Consider the following 18932-nt stretch of genomic DNA (forward strand, 5'->3'; position numbering starts at 1 on the left):
AATGAGCCATTTCTATAGCAGAATGTTGTGGATTATCTCTTTTTTCTTTCCTTGAGGATCAGGAATGCAATCTGTTGTGGCTGTTGGTGCTCTTCTCAGTGTATGAGTTGTTAAAGCAGGATTTCCATTGAAGGGACCATGCAGGATGGCTCCTGAAGGCTTCAGGCACCACTGTTTTTCTCACCCAGAGGGTGAAAAATCACAAGGAATGGTTTCAGCACAGCTGTCATCTGGAGAAAGAAAAGAAATCAGTCTTTATTGAGAAACAAAGGATAAAGGACCAAAACATTGGGGTTAAGTGGGAGACTAATGAAACCAAATGGAAGACAGGCATCCCAGGCTGACCCACAGAAACATTCCCACCACCACAGGATTTCTGCCAGCATTTTTCCTTTCCTGATTTCAAGGTGAAGGTGGTACCTCCTTGCTCTTCTCAGTTACCTGTGCAAGCCATGCTTAAGTAATCCAAGCTCACTGTGAGCCAGAGACATTTCTGAAAAGAAACAAGTGGGGTTTAACCAGACCCAGCACTTGCAGATGGAAAGTCATGGTAGGTGAGAAAAAGCAGATCACAGGCAGGGTGTGCATTCACTTGGGGAGACAGCTCCCAAAATCATCTCTGAAGCCTGCTTTAGTATTTCATCCTAGTTAATTGACATTTTCATTCATTAACTCCATATGACCCAGAAGTTACCTCTGCTCTGTGATGTTTCACATCACTGCTTCAGCACATCCATCACATCACATCCTGCTTTGCTCTAGCAAACTGCACAACCTCCTGCACATCCTGAACAGCTTTATTTAATCAAGGCATATTCTCCTTTAATTTTCTGCTGATAACAAGAAAAAGGAGGCTGAAGAGTACCCTTGCTTTGGCTGCAGCTGTAGCCAAGGAAGTTGTAGAGCACAATCACCAGCCTTGACTGCACACTGACGATTACATAAACCCTCAGTTTTAGTGCACACAAGGGCAGAACAGAGTTGTTTTTTATCAGTTGTGAGTTTCACGTGGCCCACACCTGACCTTGTTACACACCATTCCCTCACAGGCCGTGCAGGTCTGGTTATCCAACCAAATAAAGGATGCTCAAGTGTTGTGACCCTGTTTGATCCTCCTGGTGGGAGACAAAGCTATTTCTGTAGTGCTGCTTGGCTCCATGCCCCCAGCCCCATAGTGTGCCATGGAGCTCCCCAGGGATCCTGGGGCAGGAAGGGAGAGCTTGAGCATTTCCTCAGTCAGCTGGCACACACTGCCTGCAGAACACTGCTCTTGTGTGGTGGATAGCATCTCCCAGGAGCAAGGCAGAGCATGTGCTGACTGAGGGGCTGACACTGTTTCTCCCAGTAATTGTGGATGCACACAAGACTGTTTTCCATCTGTGTGCCTTGCTCTTCTCTGGGACATCCTGCACACTGCTGGATTGCTTCTGCTTTGGCGAAAAGAGAAGCAGAAATTAGATTAGAAGGGACCCACAAGGATTGAGTCCAGCTCCTGGCCCTGCGCAGGACACCCCAAGAGTCACACCCTGTGCCTGAGCTGCTACACAGGCTGAGTGGGTAACAGCAGGAAATTCAGTGGATCATTAACACAAGGAGAAGTGAGCCTTTATCTGCTGTTAGATAGCAAGGACCTAACTAGAGAGAGAGAGAGTTACAGCCTTTGTTTACTGTGGTGTGTCAGGATTTTCAGAGAGAAGTGCAAGACTAGAAGGAAAAAATAAAGACATGGAAGGAATGAGCTGTTGAGCAGTTCATTAAAGGCAGCAAAAGCTCTCAGAAAGAAAACACACCAGGAAAATGCATTAAAACAAGTATTTTAGTAGCAGTGATGTGAATTTAGATTTAAAAAATACAGTCTGAACTTTGAAGGTGAAAAGTTCTGAACACAGTGGTATTTTGAATAAGCCAAGAAAACAATACTGCATGTTTATTTTTTTGCTTCTGTCAGTGAAGAAGGTGACATAGAAACATTTGTTCAGCACACCTGAAGTGGTGTATCTGTGTCAGGATGGACTGAAGAAACCTCCTGGACCTTTTATCAATCACCAAAGTGTCCAGTGGCTTAGAGACAGGAGGGTTTGCTAACAAAACCTGTAATTTAATGAACTTCTCAAATAACTATGGTTGAAAATCTGAATGAAGGGTGATCACAAGAAACTTCCTGAAGCTTTGCTACTAACCCAGCTATTATTTGGACATTATGATCTACAAGTACACTGCCAGGCACGTTAATCATGGACATTTGTCAGACTGTACAAGAACTCTAGGTGAAAGTAATTGCTACGGAGCTGCTCATTAGTATTTGTTAAGTTATGAGTATATAAAACTGGGAGAAAAAACTTTTCTAAGTGATTTCAGATAAGGGAAGCTATTGAACAAAGTTGTTTAGGTATTGTAGCAAGGTCTTAGTTAAGAGGATTTCTTAGGGAATGCAGGGTGCAATCCAAAATATAGATTCAAAGTTTTGTAGGAGTTCTAATGCTTCACACACTTTGTGTTCTCTTTTGGTAACTTAGCCTAATACAGGAAGAATTCAAGCTTGTGCATCAGATCAGGCATTCAGAAGGAATAAATACTATTTTTAATGGTCATGTCTAAATCTTGCAGTAAATTCTGATGATCCTAACTTTATATGCCACTGGCTGTTGTAACTGAGAGCTCTGTAGGTGTTCTACCTGCTTTGGTGATTGTGGGATGGTATTGGAATAGGTTTTCTTCAGAGAATCACAGAATCACAAAATCAATTAGATTGGAAAAGACCTTCAAAACCATTGAGTCCAACCTATCACTGATCACCACCTTATCAACCAGACCGTGGCACTGAGTGCCACATCCAGGCTTTCCTTAGACACCCACAAGAACAGTGACTCCACCTGCTCCCTGGGCAGCCCATTCTAATCTAATCTAGGGTCTAATCACCCCTTCTGTGGAGAAATTCCTACCAATGCCCAACCTAGACCTACCCTGGTGCACCCTGAGGCCTTGTCCTCTCACCCTGTGGCAGGTCAGCCAGGAGCAGAGCCCGACCTGCACATGGCTGCACCCTCCTGTCAGGGAGCTGTAGGGAGTGATAAAGGCAGCCTGAGCCTCCTTTTCTCCAGGATGAACAATCCCAACTCCCTCAGCTGATCCTCATGGGCCTTGTGCTTCAGACCCTTCCCCAGCTCTGTTTCCCTTTGGACTTTCTCCAACATCCCAATGTCCTTTTACCCCGTGAAATTATCACATCCCTCTCTCAATACGGGTGGATTGGGCTGTTAACCAAACACTTTGGTACCAAACTGCTCAGCCTGTGCTTTCCACCTGTATGAAAAATGCCAATCACTTTTTTTTTTTTTAATTTTAAAAGTTTAATAGTAATAAAATGGTTATAAAAATAGGAATACAATTAGAGGAATAATAATTTGGACAATTTGAATTAGGACAATATGAGAAAATAAGAACAAAGAGTTATGGATGGTCCAGGTACCTTTTTCTGGGCAGCATGAGCCCAAAAAAGGACCCACGTTAACAGAGGATTAACCCTTAAAAACAACAGCCTGTTGCATATTCATACACCTCATACATGATGCATAAATTCCATTCAAACACAGGATTCTGTCTGGTCAGTGCCAGCTTCTTCCTCTGAATCCTAACAGTGCCTTTGAGGCAGGAAGAAGTTCGTTTCTTCTGATAAGAGAGCAATAAATTCTTTTTCTCTGAAAGATTCAGGTGTCCTGTGGCTGCTATCTCGCTGCAAGTCCTTCCTTTAAAAAAAGTATCCTACATAGCATCGTTTCTATTTTAACATTTTGTTATAACCTAAAACTGTATTTAACACACTACTTAAGAGAATTAATGCAGCATTACTTTCTAACACAACACATATAATATTCATTTTAGTATTTGCTGTCAGGACACTAGCTTGTCAGAGTGACCCCAAGAAAAGTCAGAAAGTCTCTTTTCCCAGCCCGGTGCTTGAAGAAGGAGTCAGAGCTCTTAATTTCTCGGTCTCAAGGTTGTTTATTGTATCTTATCTATAAAAAATTTTCTCCTGCCCTGCCGACGTCCGTCCAGCAGGACAGTTCCAGGCACTCTGCCTGCCCCCGGGGCGGTGTTATGTCTTTATACTAAAAACTACGTGTACAATGGTTACAATTACTTTTCAACACCTATCACCCATGTTAGACAGTGAGTGTCTACTCTAAACCAATCTGTAAGTGCCAACATCACAGCAGAAGATGGAGGCCAAGAAGAAGAAGAAGAAAGACTGGACATGCCCAGTTCCTTCCATCTTGCCCTCCTGAATCCCCATTCTAAAACCCCATAATCTACTTTTTCACCTTGTGATAAATTCACTATCATTCTACTTAATTTATCATGGCTTGCAGATCTTCATCTAAGGTTGGTAACTTGCTCCACGGGTCATAATCAAAACCACAGGAGCATCTTGGGCTCTGTGCCAGGGTCTCTGAGACCTATGGCAGGGGTCTTGGCTGCTCAGGACAGTCAGAGGGATGTCCTGGGTCTTGACATTTGCGAAAAGCCAATCATAAAATACTCATTTTTCACAACCTGGTACCGCTGTACCAACGCCACAGACACACCACAGCCCCTCACGCTGAGCGAGTGAGGGGCGGGCGGCTCCCCGCGCCCGGCGGGGCCGAGCCGTGCCTGAGGGGCCGTGCCCGCCTCCCGCGCCGCGCGGAGCACTCCGGGAGCGCGGTCGGTCCTTCGCCGCCGCGGCTGCCCGCCCTCAGCCTGATCCCGCCGCGGCGGCCCCCGCTCCGCGCCCGTCCCGCCGCTCCGGCCGCCCTCGCCTGGGGAAGGGCGCGGGGGGCGCTCCGTGAGGGCGGTACCGCCGTGTCCCCCCCGGGCGGGGAGGGAGGGACGGCCCGTCCGCAGCGCGCGTCACGTGACGGCGGCGACAGCGACGGTGACAGCGCTGGGACCGCGGCCGGGCCGCCACCGCCATGGGCAGTGAGTGCGGACGGAGCCGGGAGGGAGCGGGCCGGGACACGGGGCGGGGAACAGCGGCCCCGGGCAGCGCGGGGAGGACATTGGCCGGTGATGCGGCCCCGTGCTCCGGGTGCCGCCGCAGGCAGGGCCGGCGGTGCCGAGCAGCCGCTCCCCGCACAGGGTCGGTGCTGCCGGGCACGGCGTGAGGCCGGGCGCTGCTTCGTGCTGGGGTGACGTGATCCACTCTAGCCCTACTATATATATATCTATATATGCACTATATACACGTATGGAGCATATATATCCTATGTACATATAAATATGTGTGTATAAGTGTCTAAAGGGCGGGTGTCAAAGGATGGATCAGGCTCTGCTCAGTGATGCCACCCAATAAGACCAGAGGCAAAGGGCACAAACTGATGCCCAGGAAGCTCCACCTGAACATGAGGGAGAATTTCTGTCCTGAGCGGTGACCGAGCACTGGAGCAGAATGCCCAGAGAGGCTGTGGAGTCTCCCTCACTGGAGATGTTCCAGAAGGGTCTGGGCACATCCCTGTGCCCTGTGCTCTGGGATGGCCCTGCCTGAGCAGGGAGGTGGGAGCAGCTGAGCCCTGTGCTCCCTTCCAGCCTGACCCATTCCGTGATGCTCTGATGGAGCTGTGCCACCCTCTGTGGGCTGAGTGCACCTTCAACCAGCTGTGTGAGGGCTTGGGATGCATAGAGGAGACGTGTCACATCAGAGTGTACATGTAAACATGGCCCTACAGCCAAAATGTTACTTACAGTGTAATAAATGCATTCTGCAGTGTAATAAATGCATTCTCTTTGAAAAGGAACCAATGGTGGTTTTTTATGTCTGTCCCAGTGTGTTGGGGCTGGAAATAATGTTCAAGTTTTGAAGGCAAATTCCCTACCAAGCACATACGCTTTGATTTTTTCTGCCCCTAAATTGATTTAAATTTTTGCCCAGAAAAAGAGCTCAAACTGTTGAGCTTTTCTGTGTTTCTAAAGGGGAGACTGTGAAGAGAGATGGATTAAAACTAAATAAAATCCCCTAAAGTTCCAATCAGAATAAGTGTTGCACTCATTTAAATTACAATTTCTGAACGTTTTTTAATGATTGCAATATTTTTTCAGCTAAATACTTGAATAAACCCAAGATTCTAATCTCTGCATGGGTACCTTTTGATGTCAGTCTCTTTCTGTGTTTAACTAGCACAGACTGATACTAGGTCATTTATTTTTAGATGGAATACAATTCAGTTCACTTCTGGTGATACATACAGCACCAATTCTATAAAATTATTCCATCTGTGGAAAAAAGAATGGGCCCAATCTGGTTAGAACAAGAATTCTATTTCACATTTTTGCCCTGTTTTCAGCTGTTTTAAGAAGAGGGTGTTAGTTTTCAGACAGTTTTGGAAGCTAAATAAAGTTCTGTGAAGTTAATAAGTGTTCATTAATATATTTTTCTCTCTTCTTTTGTGTGTGTGTTTGTTTTTCTGGAACAGTAAAATTTTTAGAAGTCATTAAGCCATTCTGTGCAGTGTTACCTGAAATCCAGAAACCGGAAAGAAAAGTGAGTGCCACATTTTGTTCTTACTTTTATAGTTCACAGGGGAGGGAATATTGTGATATTCTAGTCCTGGCTCCAATATAAATACAGACAGAGAGCCCTAAAGTAGAACATATTCTTTGGAGCAGGAGGGGACACATATTAAGGAAAAACATTACTGTGATGATGAAATCTGACCACTTTTCTGGTAAGTTGTTCCCTATGGTACTGATACTAACTCATTAAAAAAAAAAATCTCAATTCTAGACTGAGTTTATTTAGTTTCACCTCCATGTGATCTATTTTAACATATTAGGACACAGTCTTCAAGCTTTGTTTTCCTGTTGGCTTTGAGCTGGCTTGTATATTACTTGGAAAAGGATTGTTCTGTAGATCAGGAAGCACAAATTTAATTCTCCCCTTCCCAAAAGTATTTCCTACAGCCATAGCTGTGATTGACCTTGCTGAGGTGGGAGAGTGATCTGTGGTACAGTTCAGGTAATTGCCCTGTTCACATTCTGGATGTGACATTTCTCTTTGATCTGAAGTCAGTGAACTCTGTTCATTTACAGCTGATCTCTCTCATCCTCTAGCCCTTGAAACTCCTCCCATTTGAAACTGCTCCTCCTCCATTCTTGGCACATTTTCTAGATTTAAAATAGGTAATTTCTACAGATCAGAAAGAGACCTGCCTTGTCAAAAAAAAAAAAAACCCAACCAAACACCATTTTTGCTTTCAAAACTCAAGCAATCACATACTGCCCACGTGACAATCTAATTAAAATAACAAATTGACTTGTCATGGCTATTGTCATGACTTCCATGAAAATTCCTTAAGAGCTAAATGTTGGGTTTTATATTTTTAAAAGGGAAAGCTTAACTGGGAACATGGCACCAGCTCAGAGAATTCTCTTTGGTTAATGAGAGGTTCCCAAAGGTTAGACCTGGATGTAGAGATGTTTGTGCCAGTGACCATAGCTGAGCCTGCTGAGTTGAATGGAGAAGATACAGTAAAAAATTATGATTATGGCCCTCTGGAATTGATTTTTTCAAAAGACTGGGATTTACCCCCTGGCTCTTGCTCCATCTAGTTGCTTTCCAGCACTCTTCAGCTTTGGGACAGGTTTCTAAACAAATTATTTAGGCCAGACAAAGGTGTTTTCAGAGCAGGAGTCTCCAGAACCAGGCTTGGATGCACCAGGTCTGGTTGGCAGGTGCCCATCTTTGTTTCTGCCGTGTGGTGCAATCTTCTGGTGCTGATTTATGGCACATCTGTGATTAGTTGGTTGCAGCCATCCCATTTTTGTCTTGTGAGATGAGTGAGAAGAGACAGCTGGCACAAACGTCCAGGTACTGATGTTTCTGTAAAGCTCAGTGTCAGATGTTGTTTGCCAGGGAGGAAGAGGGGTTTGATCTCTCCTTGTTGTCCATCATCAGATGGAGGATGCCCAGAGAGGTGCCAAGATTCCTGTCCTGTCTATTTGGGTCACTTTGTCTTTACTGCTATTTTGGTCACTGTCTACACAATGGCTGCCAGTTGCCAGCTTTGTACAAATTTAAAGTGAAAATGTAATTGGGAACATCTTTCCTAGGCTGAAGCACCCTTTGACCATTTTCAGTCATGTTCCTTGATTCTGTGTAGTTTATCAACAGATTTAGGTCATTCCATGTAACTTTGGTTCTCTGTAATTTGTTGTTTTCTTGCAAGCTGTCACAGGCAGACATGACCAGTAGTGATTTCAGTGGATTGGTTTAAGGCCAGGACAAGAAATTCAGATAAATAGAAAAAGAAATTAATTTTCATTAATCATGTATTGATTGTTAAATGAAGATGATGTTTTGATTCAGTTGGGCTCTCACTGAATCATTTTGCTGTTCTTGTTGATGAGGAAAGTGGTTTCTTCTGTCTCTAGGGAGTGTTGCCTTTGTGTTTTGGCCAACTTGATTAGCAAAAGTGATTGCTACTTTTGTAGTTAGTAGAATGGGCTTGTATTTCCCTCATGCACAGATTTGTTAAGTAGAACACACTGTTCAGAGCACCAAGATGATAATGCTCAAGCCCCTTCATTTTCACATGATTTAAGAAAAATGTCAGAGGAAGAAAATGTCCAATTGAATCAGATCAGATGGTGAAATTTACTGTCCCTGTGCTTGTTAGCATTTGTGGCTGGAATATTTTGGTATCACACTGTATTTTGCCATTCCTGACATATGGGTTTGGATGACTCCTTTTGCTTTTTTGTCATCTTGACTCATAGAAACTGTTTTCTTTGTGAATAACTGTGATTTGGGTGATGCAGAATTCCTTTAATGCTCATATTCACCACAGTTAGAGAGAACCAGAGCAGTTCTAGACCTTCACTGATGCCTCTGGAGCCAAGTTTAACTGTGAGGCTGTAGAGATAATTTGGCTGAGCATTTTTGGTTCTAGAAGTCTGTGCTTAAAGTCTGAATTGTGGAGTTCAGACCCGGTAAAATGGGTCAGCACTGCATAGTCTAACACAAGGTATTGTTTAGATTTATTTGCTGCTGTCACTATTTTTCTTTTTATAACTCTGTGCTGTAAGTATTTTTAGCATCTGTCCTCTTTTAAGAGTGAGGCAGAAATAAATTGAATTACCTGGATTATTTTGCTTCTAAGTGCATGGTTTCACTCATAAAGATGTAGACTACATTCTGGGTTTTCTTTGCTTGAGGACCTGTTCTTCTGCTGCTGCACTGGTTTGTACTTTCCCAATTGTGGATGTTCTGTACCTATTAAACCAGGCACTAATCCTTTCTCTTGTGACTTCACAGGCAGATTCAGTGGTTGGAGGCAGAGAGCCCCAACCATTTCTGCTGGATCTCTCTGAGGTGTTGTTCATGTCGTGTTTTGTAGCTGCTCACACTTGTCTGCAGGGAGCACACTTAACCCTCAGGTTTGCAGTCCTGGAGGAGAGGTGGGAACTTGAGCATAACCCTGCACCCCAGCCCTCTCTGCTCTCAAGAGCATTTCCTTCTGTCTCATGCTTTGAGTAATCCTCTGACTCAAACCTAAATCTTGTGATTCTTCTCTCCTTGCACCTGGCACTAATTACAGGCACCTCAAGTGTTGAGACTCTGAGATTCTTCTCAATGAATTAATCACTAGTGATCATTGGCCTGGCATTCTTTTTAAAGTAATATATAGCCTACATCAATAAAAATATTTTGGGGGAAAACAAGGAATATTTAAAAATAATTTTTGTGTTGTGTGTCCATGAACATAATGATGAATTTAAAGCTTCTTCTAACACCCTTTGAAGAACTTAATTCTAAATATTTTGAATTACTGTCAAAAACTCATGGTTCTTCTGGTTTTAATCACATGTCTTCACAACAGTTCAATCCCTCTAAAAACTTGATAGTGCTTTAGTTTAAGAATTTCCAGCCTTACAAAACTTCTGTTGAAGCCTAGAGCACTCAGTACTGAAAATAAGTTTTTTGCATTAATCTTTCATGTTTGCTCTGGTAAGTCCATGATTTCAGCTATGCTGTTGCTCTTCTGTAAATACCCACTGTATTAGAGAAATATAAAATATATTCTAGTGACTGAATGTCGGCCAGTCCCACGTAAGTTACCTTTGTCCCTCTCTCTAAAATCTGAAATGATATTAAAAATACATTCCAATGAGGAGTGATGCTTTCTGGTTTGATATCTTTCCATTGAATTCTGAGTGATGACAGCATTTAGTGCTGTTGTGAGAGTGCAGTGGAAGTTCTGCCTACATGAACATGTTTGTGTCTCCACTCTGTCCTGTAGATCCAGTTCAGAGAGAAGGTGCTATGGACAGCCATCACACTCTTCATTTTCTTAGTGTGCTGCCAGGTGGGTATTGATATAATCTTCTGTGGTCAGAAAATGTGTGTTCTGTACATAAAAATACCCTGAAAGCATGAGATGTTCTTGTTTCATGTTGACCTACCAGTTTCAGCTTTTGTTTTTGTGTTAAAGTATTTGAAATTCAGTTCAAAAAACCTGGTTCTCTGAAATAGTCTGTAGTGTTGATCATAGATGTTTTTAGAAACTAAAGCTTTACATTTAGTCAGAAATACATGATGTTTTTTTCTTGTTACAAAGGTCCTATCAAATGATGATAGTGGCTGCAGGGTAAACAGCCAAGGTAATTATTTATTGAGCAGCATAAACAAGCCAAGCAATTCAATGCATTGTTTACCCTCTGTTCATAGCTACATTTAAATTCTAGCACTCATAAAGATGAAAATTAAATCAAAGTGACTTTTTACCAAATTCCTCTTCAACAAGCTGATGGATTGTAAAGAGTGCAGGAAAATGTTTTTGTGAAGGGTTTGAAGTTGACATGTAGAACTTGATTTTGTGAATATCCTGGTAAAGTTGTGAGCTAAAGCCCTTTCAAAATGCCTGTCTTTGTAAACATTTATGTGATCTTTATTAGCTGTAGGCATTCCTAAAATCTGTGCTTGGCTTGTAAAGAGTGGAGGCTTTTTTTGTTGTTCTCCAAAAAAGTTTTTTTTAAAACCTGAATACTGAAGAAAATGAGAATCCATGCATTCATTACTTGATATACATTTTTAGGGACTTACAGATCCATGTCTTGGAAGAATCAAAACAAACTGTACATTTCAGAATCAGGGTTTTTAGCATATGTTTATTAATGCAGCCACTCCAGACTGCAGAGCAGTAGTTTAATAGTTTTTGTTTTCAGCTCTGAAGGACTGTTTAAAGGCTAAAACCCAGCTCTTGTACCAATCTGTTTTTTGGAAGGAGGAAGTGGGAATGATACTAGAGCTGGAAGAACATGTAGGTTTTTGGGTTTACTAGCAGCTGGATGTATGCATAATTAGAATTTTCATCTATTTGAGTGATCATAGTAGTTGAATAAGGACAACAGATGGTTCAGACTAGAGTTTTCAGAAATTGATCCCTAAGATTGTTACTGTACTGTTTGGTGATTAGGAAGAGTTTCAAAGAGCTCAAAATCCCTCAGTGTTGACATACAGAATATTGGAAGTTTTGTATAAACATGTTTAGTATTGATAGTTCCATGTGGGATATTTCAAAACATATTTAAACTTCTTCTTTTTAAGGGTTTCTGCTGTTTCCTGTGGAAGGGTCTTCGTTTAGTGCTCTGAGTTATGCCCCAGTTGGAGGATTAAAAGAGATTGTGTCAATACTTCTGGTTTAATTTAAAAAAAAATAAACAAGTAACAGTTGAATCATTACATGTTAAGATTTTGTATGAATGCCTGCTAATTGTGTGTATCTTTGTGCACTTTGGCAGATCCCTTTGTTTGGAATCATGTCATCAGATTCTGCAGACCCCTTCTATTGGATGAGAGTCATTCTTGCATCAAACAGAGGTTGGTACTCACTCCTTTCTCTGTTTTCTCTTGGGATAAACTGCCCAGGCTGGTAAATTCCACAGCACCCAGATGTCAGGCTGGAACACTTTGTAAAGTTCTTAACACAGATGGAATCAGAATTGGTACTTGAGCAGTGCTTCATGTTGGGAATGGGATTTCTTTGAGATGCAGATGAGATTAATATTGATTCACAAGTTTTGGGATGATTCCATTTAGGATTTCAGAGCTGTCTCTCTCTAGCTAATATGTGGGACAGGGAATCTTCTGACTTTCCAGTTAGGAGCTGCACTAATGTGAGGGTGTTGATTAGGAAATGCCTCACCTGTGCGAGTCAGTTACACTTCATAATAGTTTGGCAATGTTGTGGGTGAGTAGTTTTCAGTGTGGGAAAGCTGAAGGCAGAGATGATTGGGCATAAACTTGAGCAAAACTAAACTAACACATTTAGGAAGAGTAAAGTGGAACACAACCAAATGTATAAGATTCAAACTAATGCTAGAAGTCTGAAACTTAAGATGGGTGACCAGTCATGCCTGACTCTAAATGAGGACACTGATCTCATCTGTAGCTTGGAAAATTGGCTGGAAGAAAGAAAATCACTGGAACCCTCTAATGTGAAGGTACTGCTTACTTAGGAATAGCAAATTTTGTTGCCAGTGAGGATAGTAAGGTAAAGAAGTTCTCTACTGCAGATTCTCCTGCAGAATTTCCAGAATTTGGTGTGTCCCTAGCAGTGTATGATACTAAATATGCTGTCCACTACCCAAACAGAATGGTAACAGTGGCCAAGAAAAGGCTAGAGAGATTGAAAGCAATAAAAAACAGGAGTGGGAAATTGAGTTTTCACTTCAGTCAACTGACTAGAGGTCATTGGAGGATGTGAGGTGAATCCTAAAGTTTTTGACATCTAATTTTCTGGCTGTTGGAGGAATAGGGATTTCCATGACAGGTGATGTAATGTTCTACATGGAAACTCCAGGATACAAGTATGAAAGAACCAAATGATAATAATTAATTTAATGCTTTCCCTCTTTGAATTGGATACATTTGGGAGTTGGTACCTCAGTGGCACAGTGCCAGTGAGTTGGCAGAGTTAAGAACAGTTTAATGATGGTCCTTGTTTTGTTAGGAATTAATCCTAAACTCTCAACTGGAGCCAGTGATTCAAAGGACAGTGTTCTCAGAAAATGTGGATCTGCAGCATATTTTTGAGGTCTGCAAAATTAAACTGTTGGAAAATGTGACATAGAAGCACTGACAGAGCAAACAACCAGGGACAAGATGCTGTCCAGGGAAAGGTTCCTTGAGGATATGCCAGCAAATCTGAGCTTCAGTGTGCATTGGCCTTCAGTGTTAGCATAGTTCCACAAACATATTTGTAATTAAAAGCTACATGGGTTTTCCATGCTGCCTTCAAAATTCCAGGTTCTAACAGAGCAGCCTTTGTGAGGCCATAACTGTCTTTTTTTATCATACCTGTACAGGAATATACATATTGGAAACATTATTAGAAATATTTGTTATAGGAACCTTTGAAGAGACTGAATGCTTTAGGAGAGGTGCTGGAATGGCAGCTGTTTTCATTTTTCTTCTTTTCTAGGTACTTTGATGGAACTGGGTATCTCACCCATTGTGACATCAGGTTTGATCATGCAGCTGCTGGCAGGAGCAAAGATCATTGAAGTTGGTGATACTCCAAAAGACAGAGCCCTGTTCAATGGAGCTCAGAAATGTAAGCACTGTTCCAGTTGAAATTACTGAGTGTATTTTTAGTCTTGGGAGAGCAGCCTGCCTAAGTGATAATAGATATGAGATTTCTTTGGTAGGTGACTTCAGATTGTTTTAAAGGATTTGCTTTCTCTCTGTTTTAGTATTTGGGATGATTATTACCATTGGGCAAGCCATTGTGTATGTTATGACTGGAATGTATGGAGATCCTGCTGAAATGGGTGCTGGAATTTGTCTTCTTATTATAATTCAGGTTTGTAAAGAGCTATTTTGTGTAACTGAGACTGGTTAGAGACAGTATAGCTAGAAGGAAAAATCTTTCATTGTCTGGGTGACTTCAGTTTATTTTTAATGCTGCAAAGCATCATTATTTGTGTCTGTTAGAGATATGAGAAAATAATATATGAGAAATTCCAAATATTCCATAAAGGAGGAGAATGCTGGGATAGTTAACATCAAGAGTATTTTAGGTAGGAGTGGTGCTTAATTGAAAATAAAGGAATTGGTGGCTATAAAAAATGCAAGAATTCCAGTGGCTGCTCATCAGTGCTGTGGAGGAATTCTCACTAAATGACACAGCTGCAGCTTTGAGACATTCTCCTGTAGAACAGAACAGTAAATGCACAAACTTTAACTTTTTCTTTAGAAAAAAAGTTATTACTGAGTAATCTGTTTGCTGTTTCTGCCTTGAAAAAAGGCACAGAGGTCATTGCCAGGTGAGATGTGCAGGTGTTGGTACCTGAGGGGTCAGAAACAGTGCATGAATGACATTTAGATGAAAGACTTAATAATCAGTCTCCAAGATGATGAAAATACTGAAGCAGGGAATTAATACACAACTCTTGACTTGATTTATTCTTGTTTCTGCTCAGTTTTGTTTCTTTTCTCACAGCTGTTTGTGGCTGGTTTGATTGTGCTGCTGCTAGATGAGTTGCTACAGAAAGGTTATGGATTGGGGTCTGGTATTTCCCTGTTTATTGCTACCAACATCTGTGAAACCATTGTCTGGAAAGCTTTCAGTCCCACTACCATCAACACTGGCAGAGGTATGTGTGCTGTCACAGTCAGTCACAATATGTTCCATAAACTATCAGATTTTTATTGGATGACATTTAAAAAAAGTTCTCATGTGTGGTGATTGGCTTCTGATGTCAGTTGTCCAATTAACATTGAAGATGAAAATGTCTAATTTACATGGAGATTAATACAAGTTTGCCTTTGCTGATTTGAAGTGCAGTAGTTGAGATGGGACTTCAGGCCCCTTGAAGGAAAATTTTTGGGTTTCCAAACTGAAGTCATCTTGTTTTAGCATCCATGGAAATAGAGAAGAGAGGAAGTGCTGTACACTCAGAGGAGTTGTTTGTGATCCAGCTGTTGTTTGTAGCTATAGGATGCTTTTGTAGTTGGTGCCTCTGGGTTACTTTAAGCTGGTTTGATTCTTCAGAGGCTGCAGTCTCTTCATTCCACAGCCAGTCTTTGACAACATCTGATTGTTCTGAGACCCCTGAAATAGCACCTTGAGATACAGCATCAGGAAATTAATTCATTTACTGCATTCATTTGAAATCCTGAGCCATGTTTTTAATAGTTCTGTTACATTTTTATTACTGTTTTCTAAAAGCTATTTTCACCTTGTTTATTATTTCTTCCTTCTGAACATCCTCCTACTCCCAGAAAAGAAGGGAGGAGAGTATTCTTTCAAGTGTGTGACTTTGATGATTTTGTTTCATTTTGTTTTGTTTCTCTAACCAAGAATAATGGTTTTTTAGATCATTCTGCATTCCATAACTTAGAAGAAAGTCCTGTGTTGTGACATATTTGTTATAACAGGATCCGTGTCCTGTTGTATCACATTTTTTGTGTGTCATACTTAAAATTTCAAAAAGAAAGGTACTTAATTGTTTCAATTAAGTACATAAAGGTACTTCAATGTTTTTAATTTGGAGATTACCCTTTCTTTCCCTTTCTTGCCTGATGCAGGAACAGAGTTTGAGGGTGCTGTGATTGCGTTGTTCCATCTCCTGGCCACACGAACTGACAAGGTCCGGGCTCTGCGGGAGGCGTTTTACCGACAGAACCTGCCCAACCTCATGAACCTGATTGCTACAGTGTTTGTGTTTGCTGTAGTCATCTATTTCCAGGTAAAGCTCCCCATAGCTGCTCTGCACAGGGGGAGGTGCACCCTGGACACTGCAGTCATTGGGAAAAGATGGGAGGGTTTAAGCCAGAGTAATGGAAGTATCTTAGTTTTGAGTGATGAACTCTTTCTATTCCAATGTTGTTATTTCAGTAACAATTACCTCTGTGACAGTAAAGCTGTAAAATTCTACAGCCAGCCCTAGTTGCACTCAGTGTGTAATCTCACATTCCATTGAATGCCATACATGCTATGGTAATATTTTTAATAAAATGGATTCTGGTACTGCAGTGGTGGCATCACATCAATAATATTCTTAATATTCATAATTGACCGAAAAGAATACTTTTAAACTGAGCTGGAGAATTTTGCTTCTTTGGGGTGTGTAGTTTATTGGTTTTTGCTTAATTTTCTGGTAACATTTAATTAGTGTTTCTTTTTAAATCTAAGTATCTACTAAAATGGACACTAAAGGAGGATCCATGTGGAGATAATGGGGATGAGGGCAGCTAAAATGTAATTTTTAAGACTTTTTTTTTGAGTTGTTGAGTTTGAGTTTTGGGAGGGGAACAACCAAAAAAAACCCCAAAAACAGGTTTTCAAGTTCATGTGGTCTACTCAGAAAAGGTCCTGCCCCACAAAACTACACAAGAGTCTGGGCTTACACACAAGAGCCTGGGCTTACACACAGGAGCTTGCTGGTAGCTGGCTAGTTCACTTGGAAGCCATGACAGGCTTTTATCAACCCCTAAGCTATAGAATGTATTTTAGCAGATGAGAAACCATGTTTATGTGACAAGAATGTAATACAACCAAGCAGTAAAACTTTTAAATCCTTAAAATCTGTAATCCAGTCTGTAGCAGAAAGCCTTTGGGTTTTTCTATCTCAGACCTTGCAGTCCTTGTTTATCTAGCAAGAGCTGCCTGGTCAGGAATAGCTTTGGGGCATTTGGGAGTTCCTTGTGTCTCAGAGGTGAACCCTGGTGTGTTTGTGTTCTTTCCCAGGGGTTCAGAGTGGATTTGCCCATCAAGTCTGCGCGGTACCGTGGGCAGTACAGCAGCTACCCCATCAAGCTGTTCTACACCTCCAACATTCCCATCATCCTGCAGTCTGCCCTGGTGTCAAACCTCTATGTCATTTCCCAGATGTTGTCTGTTCGTTTCAGTGGCAACTTCTTGGTGAACTTACTGGGACAGTGGGCAGTGAGTATTTGATCACATTTTAGAATTATTGCATTTTTACTTTGATGTGACTCCTTGGTATTTAACCAGCTGGAATACTTACTCTGTAACATTTGTGTATAAAAGCTGTTTCAAACATCAAAGGGGAAGTCCTCTATTAATGCAGCATACAAATGTGGAAAGTCTGTGAAAAATAATTTATTGCCTTTTTCTTCCCCTCTCAGGATGTCAGTGGAGGTGGCCCTGCTCGCTCTTACCCTGTTGGTGGCCTGTGCTACTACTTGTCTCCTCCAGAATCCATGGGTGCAATATTTGAGGATCCTGTCCATGTAATAGTTTATATAATATTTATGTTGGGATCCTGTGCATTCTTCTCCAAGACTTGGATCGAGGTGTCTGGCTCATCAGCAAAAGATGTAGGTGTTCTACCTTAATGGTTTTCAAACAGTGCTTTTGATTTAGAACTGACCCCAGCTACTGACTGATCAGTTTATCCCAGTAAACATCAAGTGACTGTGAAACACTGCAGCAGTTTCATAAATAATGTTTTCTGCAGGTTGCCAAGCAACTCAAAGAACAGCAAATGGTGATGAGAGGCCACAGGGATACATCCATGGTTCATGAGCTTAACAGGTAAGGAAGTGCTGAATTCCAGCTGGGTGGTGAGGAGTGCTGGGGAAATGTCAGCTGGAGCAAGGATTGTTTTAAAAATGTGATACCTGTTTCCACTGCAGAAAGGAAGATTCTTCCCATTCAGCTGTTGCCTTTCTTAGTTATGCAAAAGAATTTACAGCAGCAGATTAGAGATTAACCTCTACTTTTTTTTTTTTAAGTGACATAATAAGGTATTTTGAATCTCTTCCATGTTTGTAAAAGAAAGATACCTTGGTTATTACCTTCTTCTTCCCTGTATTTTCCTTTCTTACAGATACATCCCTACAGCAGCTGCATTTGGTGGTTTGTGCATCGGTGCCCTCTCAGTACTGGCTGACTTTCTAGGAGCCATTGGCTCTGGCACTGGCATTCTGCTTGCAGTCACTATTATTTATCAGTATTTTGAAATATTTGTAAAAGAACAGGCTGAAGTTGGAGGAGTAGGTGCATTATTTTTCTAGATGTCCAAATATTTCATGGTTTGTGTGAAAGGGAAGGTATTTTGACAACATGCATCATTTAGTCCAATAATGCTCTTTTCTTTTTACTTGTTTTCAAGTGCTACGTGTCCCATTACTGTAATGGGCATTGAGCAATGCCTGTGTGCAGCATTAGTACCAGCTGCCTTAAGAATAAAGTTTACATTATCTTGTTTAAGTATTATCTAGTGTTGCCTGTAATGCTGGAAACAATTCATCTACCTTGCTGTTCAGACACTACAGTGAGATTGTAAAGTGTATCAGTTTGAGAGCCGGTAAAAGTCTTTGCACAGAGCAGTAAAGTGTTAAATTAATTTCCCTAATAGAAAAAAAAACAACCTCTGAGTTCAGATTGCCACGTGCCAGTATTCCTGACAAAATTTATTTGTATCTGTATTTTACATTAATTTTTTATACTTTTTTAAACTGCATTTCCCCACTACTGAACTCAGCACTCCTTATTCCTTTGCTGTGCCTCCACCCAGGCACCTTGCTCTGAGCTCTGAGGGTGGCAAGCAAACATTTCCTGGCTGATACTGATCTCACCTGTGAGCTGGCTCTGCCTGGGGGGATCTGCTGTGCCCAGGGCTCTGCCCAGCCCTGCCAGCAGTTCTGTTCAACCATGTACTTGTGAAAACTGTGCCACTGAACCTTCATGTCCACTACTTCGCTTTTGTGAGTCTAAAGAACGAGGCCTGGTTCCTGCAGCAGTTCATAGGAGGGGAAAGGGGGGAACGGGGAGTTCCTGCTGAAAATTTGTCGCACTTTACAGCGGCGATGTAACAAATGTAAGCGTTAGACAATAAACTTATTTAATTAAACTCTCTCCTGTGCCTTGGGTGTGCCAGATGTAATTCATGTGCAGTCTTTGGGGATTTCTACAGTGCCTTGAGAG

At 41.6% G+C, this 18932-nt stretch overlaps 1 protein-coding gene across 1 annotated transcript; it reads left to right on the plus strand.

Moving 5' to 3' along the window:
- The first annotated feature begins 4807 nt into the window (after positions 1-4807).
- Positions 4808-18861, plus strand: SEC61A2 (SEC61 translocon subunit alpha 2). Its single transcript, XM_054287550.1, has 12 exons — positions 4808-4959; positions 6450-6517; positions 10275-10340; positions 11776-11854; positions 13458-13589; positions 13729-13838; positions 14478-14631; positions 15566-15726; positions 16728-16925; positions 17129-17320; positions 17461-17537; positions 17833-18861. Exons 1-12 carry the CDS (start codon positions 4953-4955, stop codon positions 18017-18019), a joined length of 1431 nt encoding a protein of 476 aa, XP_054143525.1. The 5' UTR covers positions 4808-4952; the 3' UTR covers positions 18020-18861.
- Positions 18862-18932: the final 71 nt, after the last annotated feature.

This window comes from Melozone crissalis, unplaced genomic scaffold (genome assembly GCF_028551555.1).
Source record: "Melozone crissalis strain CALT ecotype California unplaced genomic scaffold, PUWL_Pcris_2 ptg000059l_1, whole genome shotgun sequence".
Taxonomy (NCBI): Eukaryota; Metazoa; Chordata; class Aves; order Passeriformes; family Passerellidae; genus Melozone; species Melozone crissalis.

Excerpts from the sequence above, each read along its gene's own strand:
- SEC61A2 (XM_054287550.1), top strand. Across the intron at positions 11,855-13,457 it reads CATTCTTGCATCAAACAGAG|GTACTTTGATGGAACTGGGT; the intron begins GTTGGTACTCAC and ends CTTCTTTTCTAG. Across the intron at positions 16,926-17,128 it reads ACTTACTGGGACAGTGGGCA|GATGTCAGTGGAGGTGGCCC; the intron begins GTGAGTATTTGA and ends TTCCCCTCTCAG.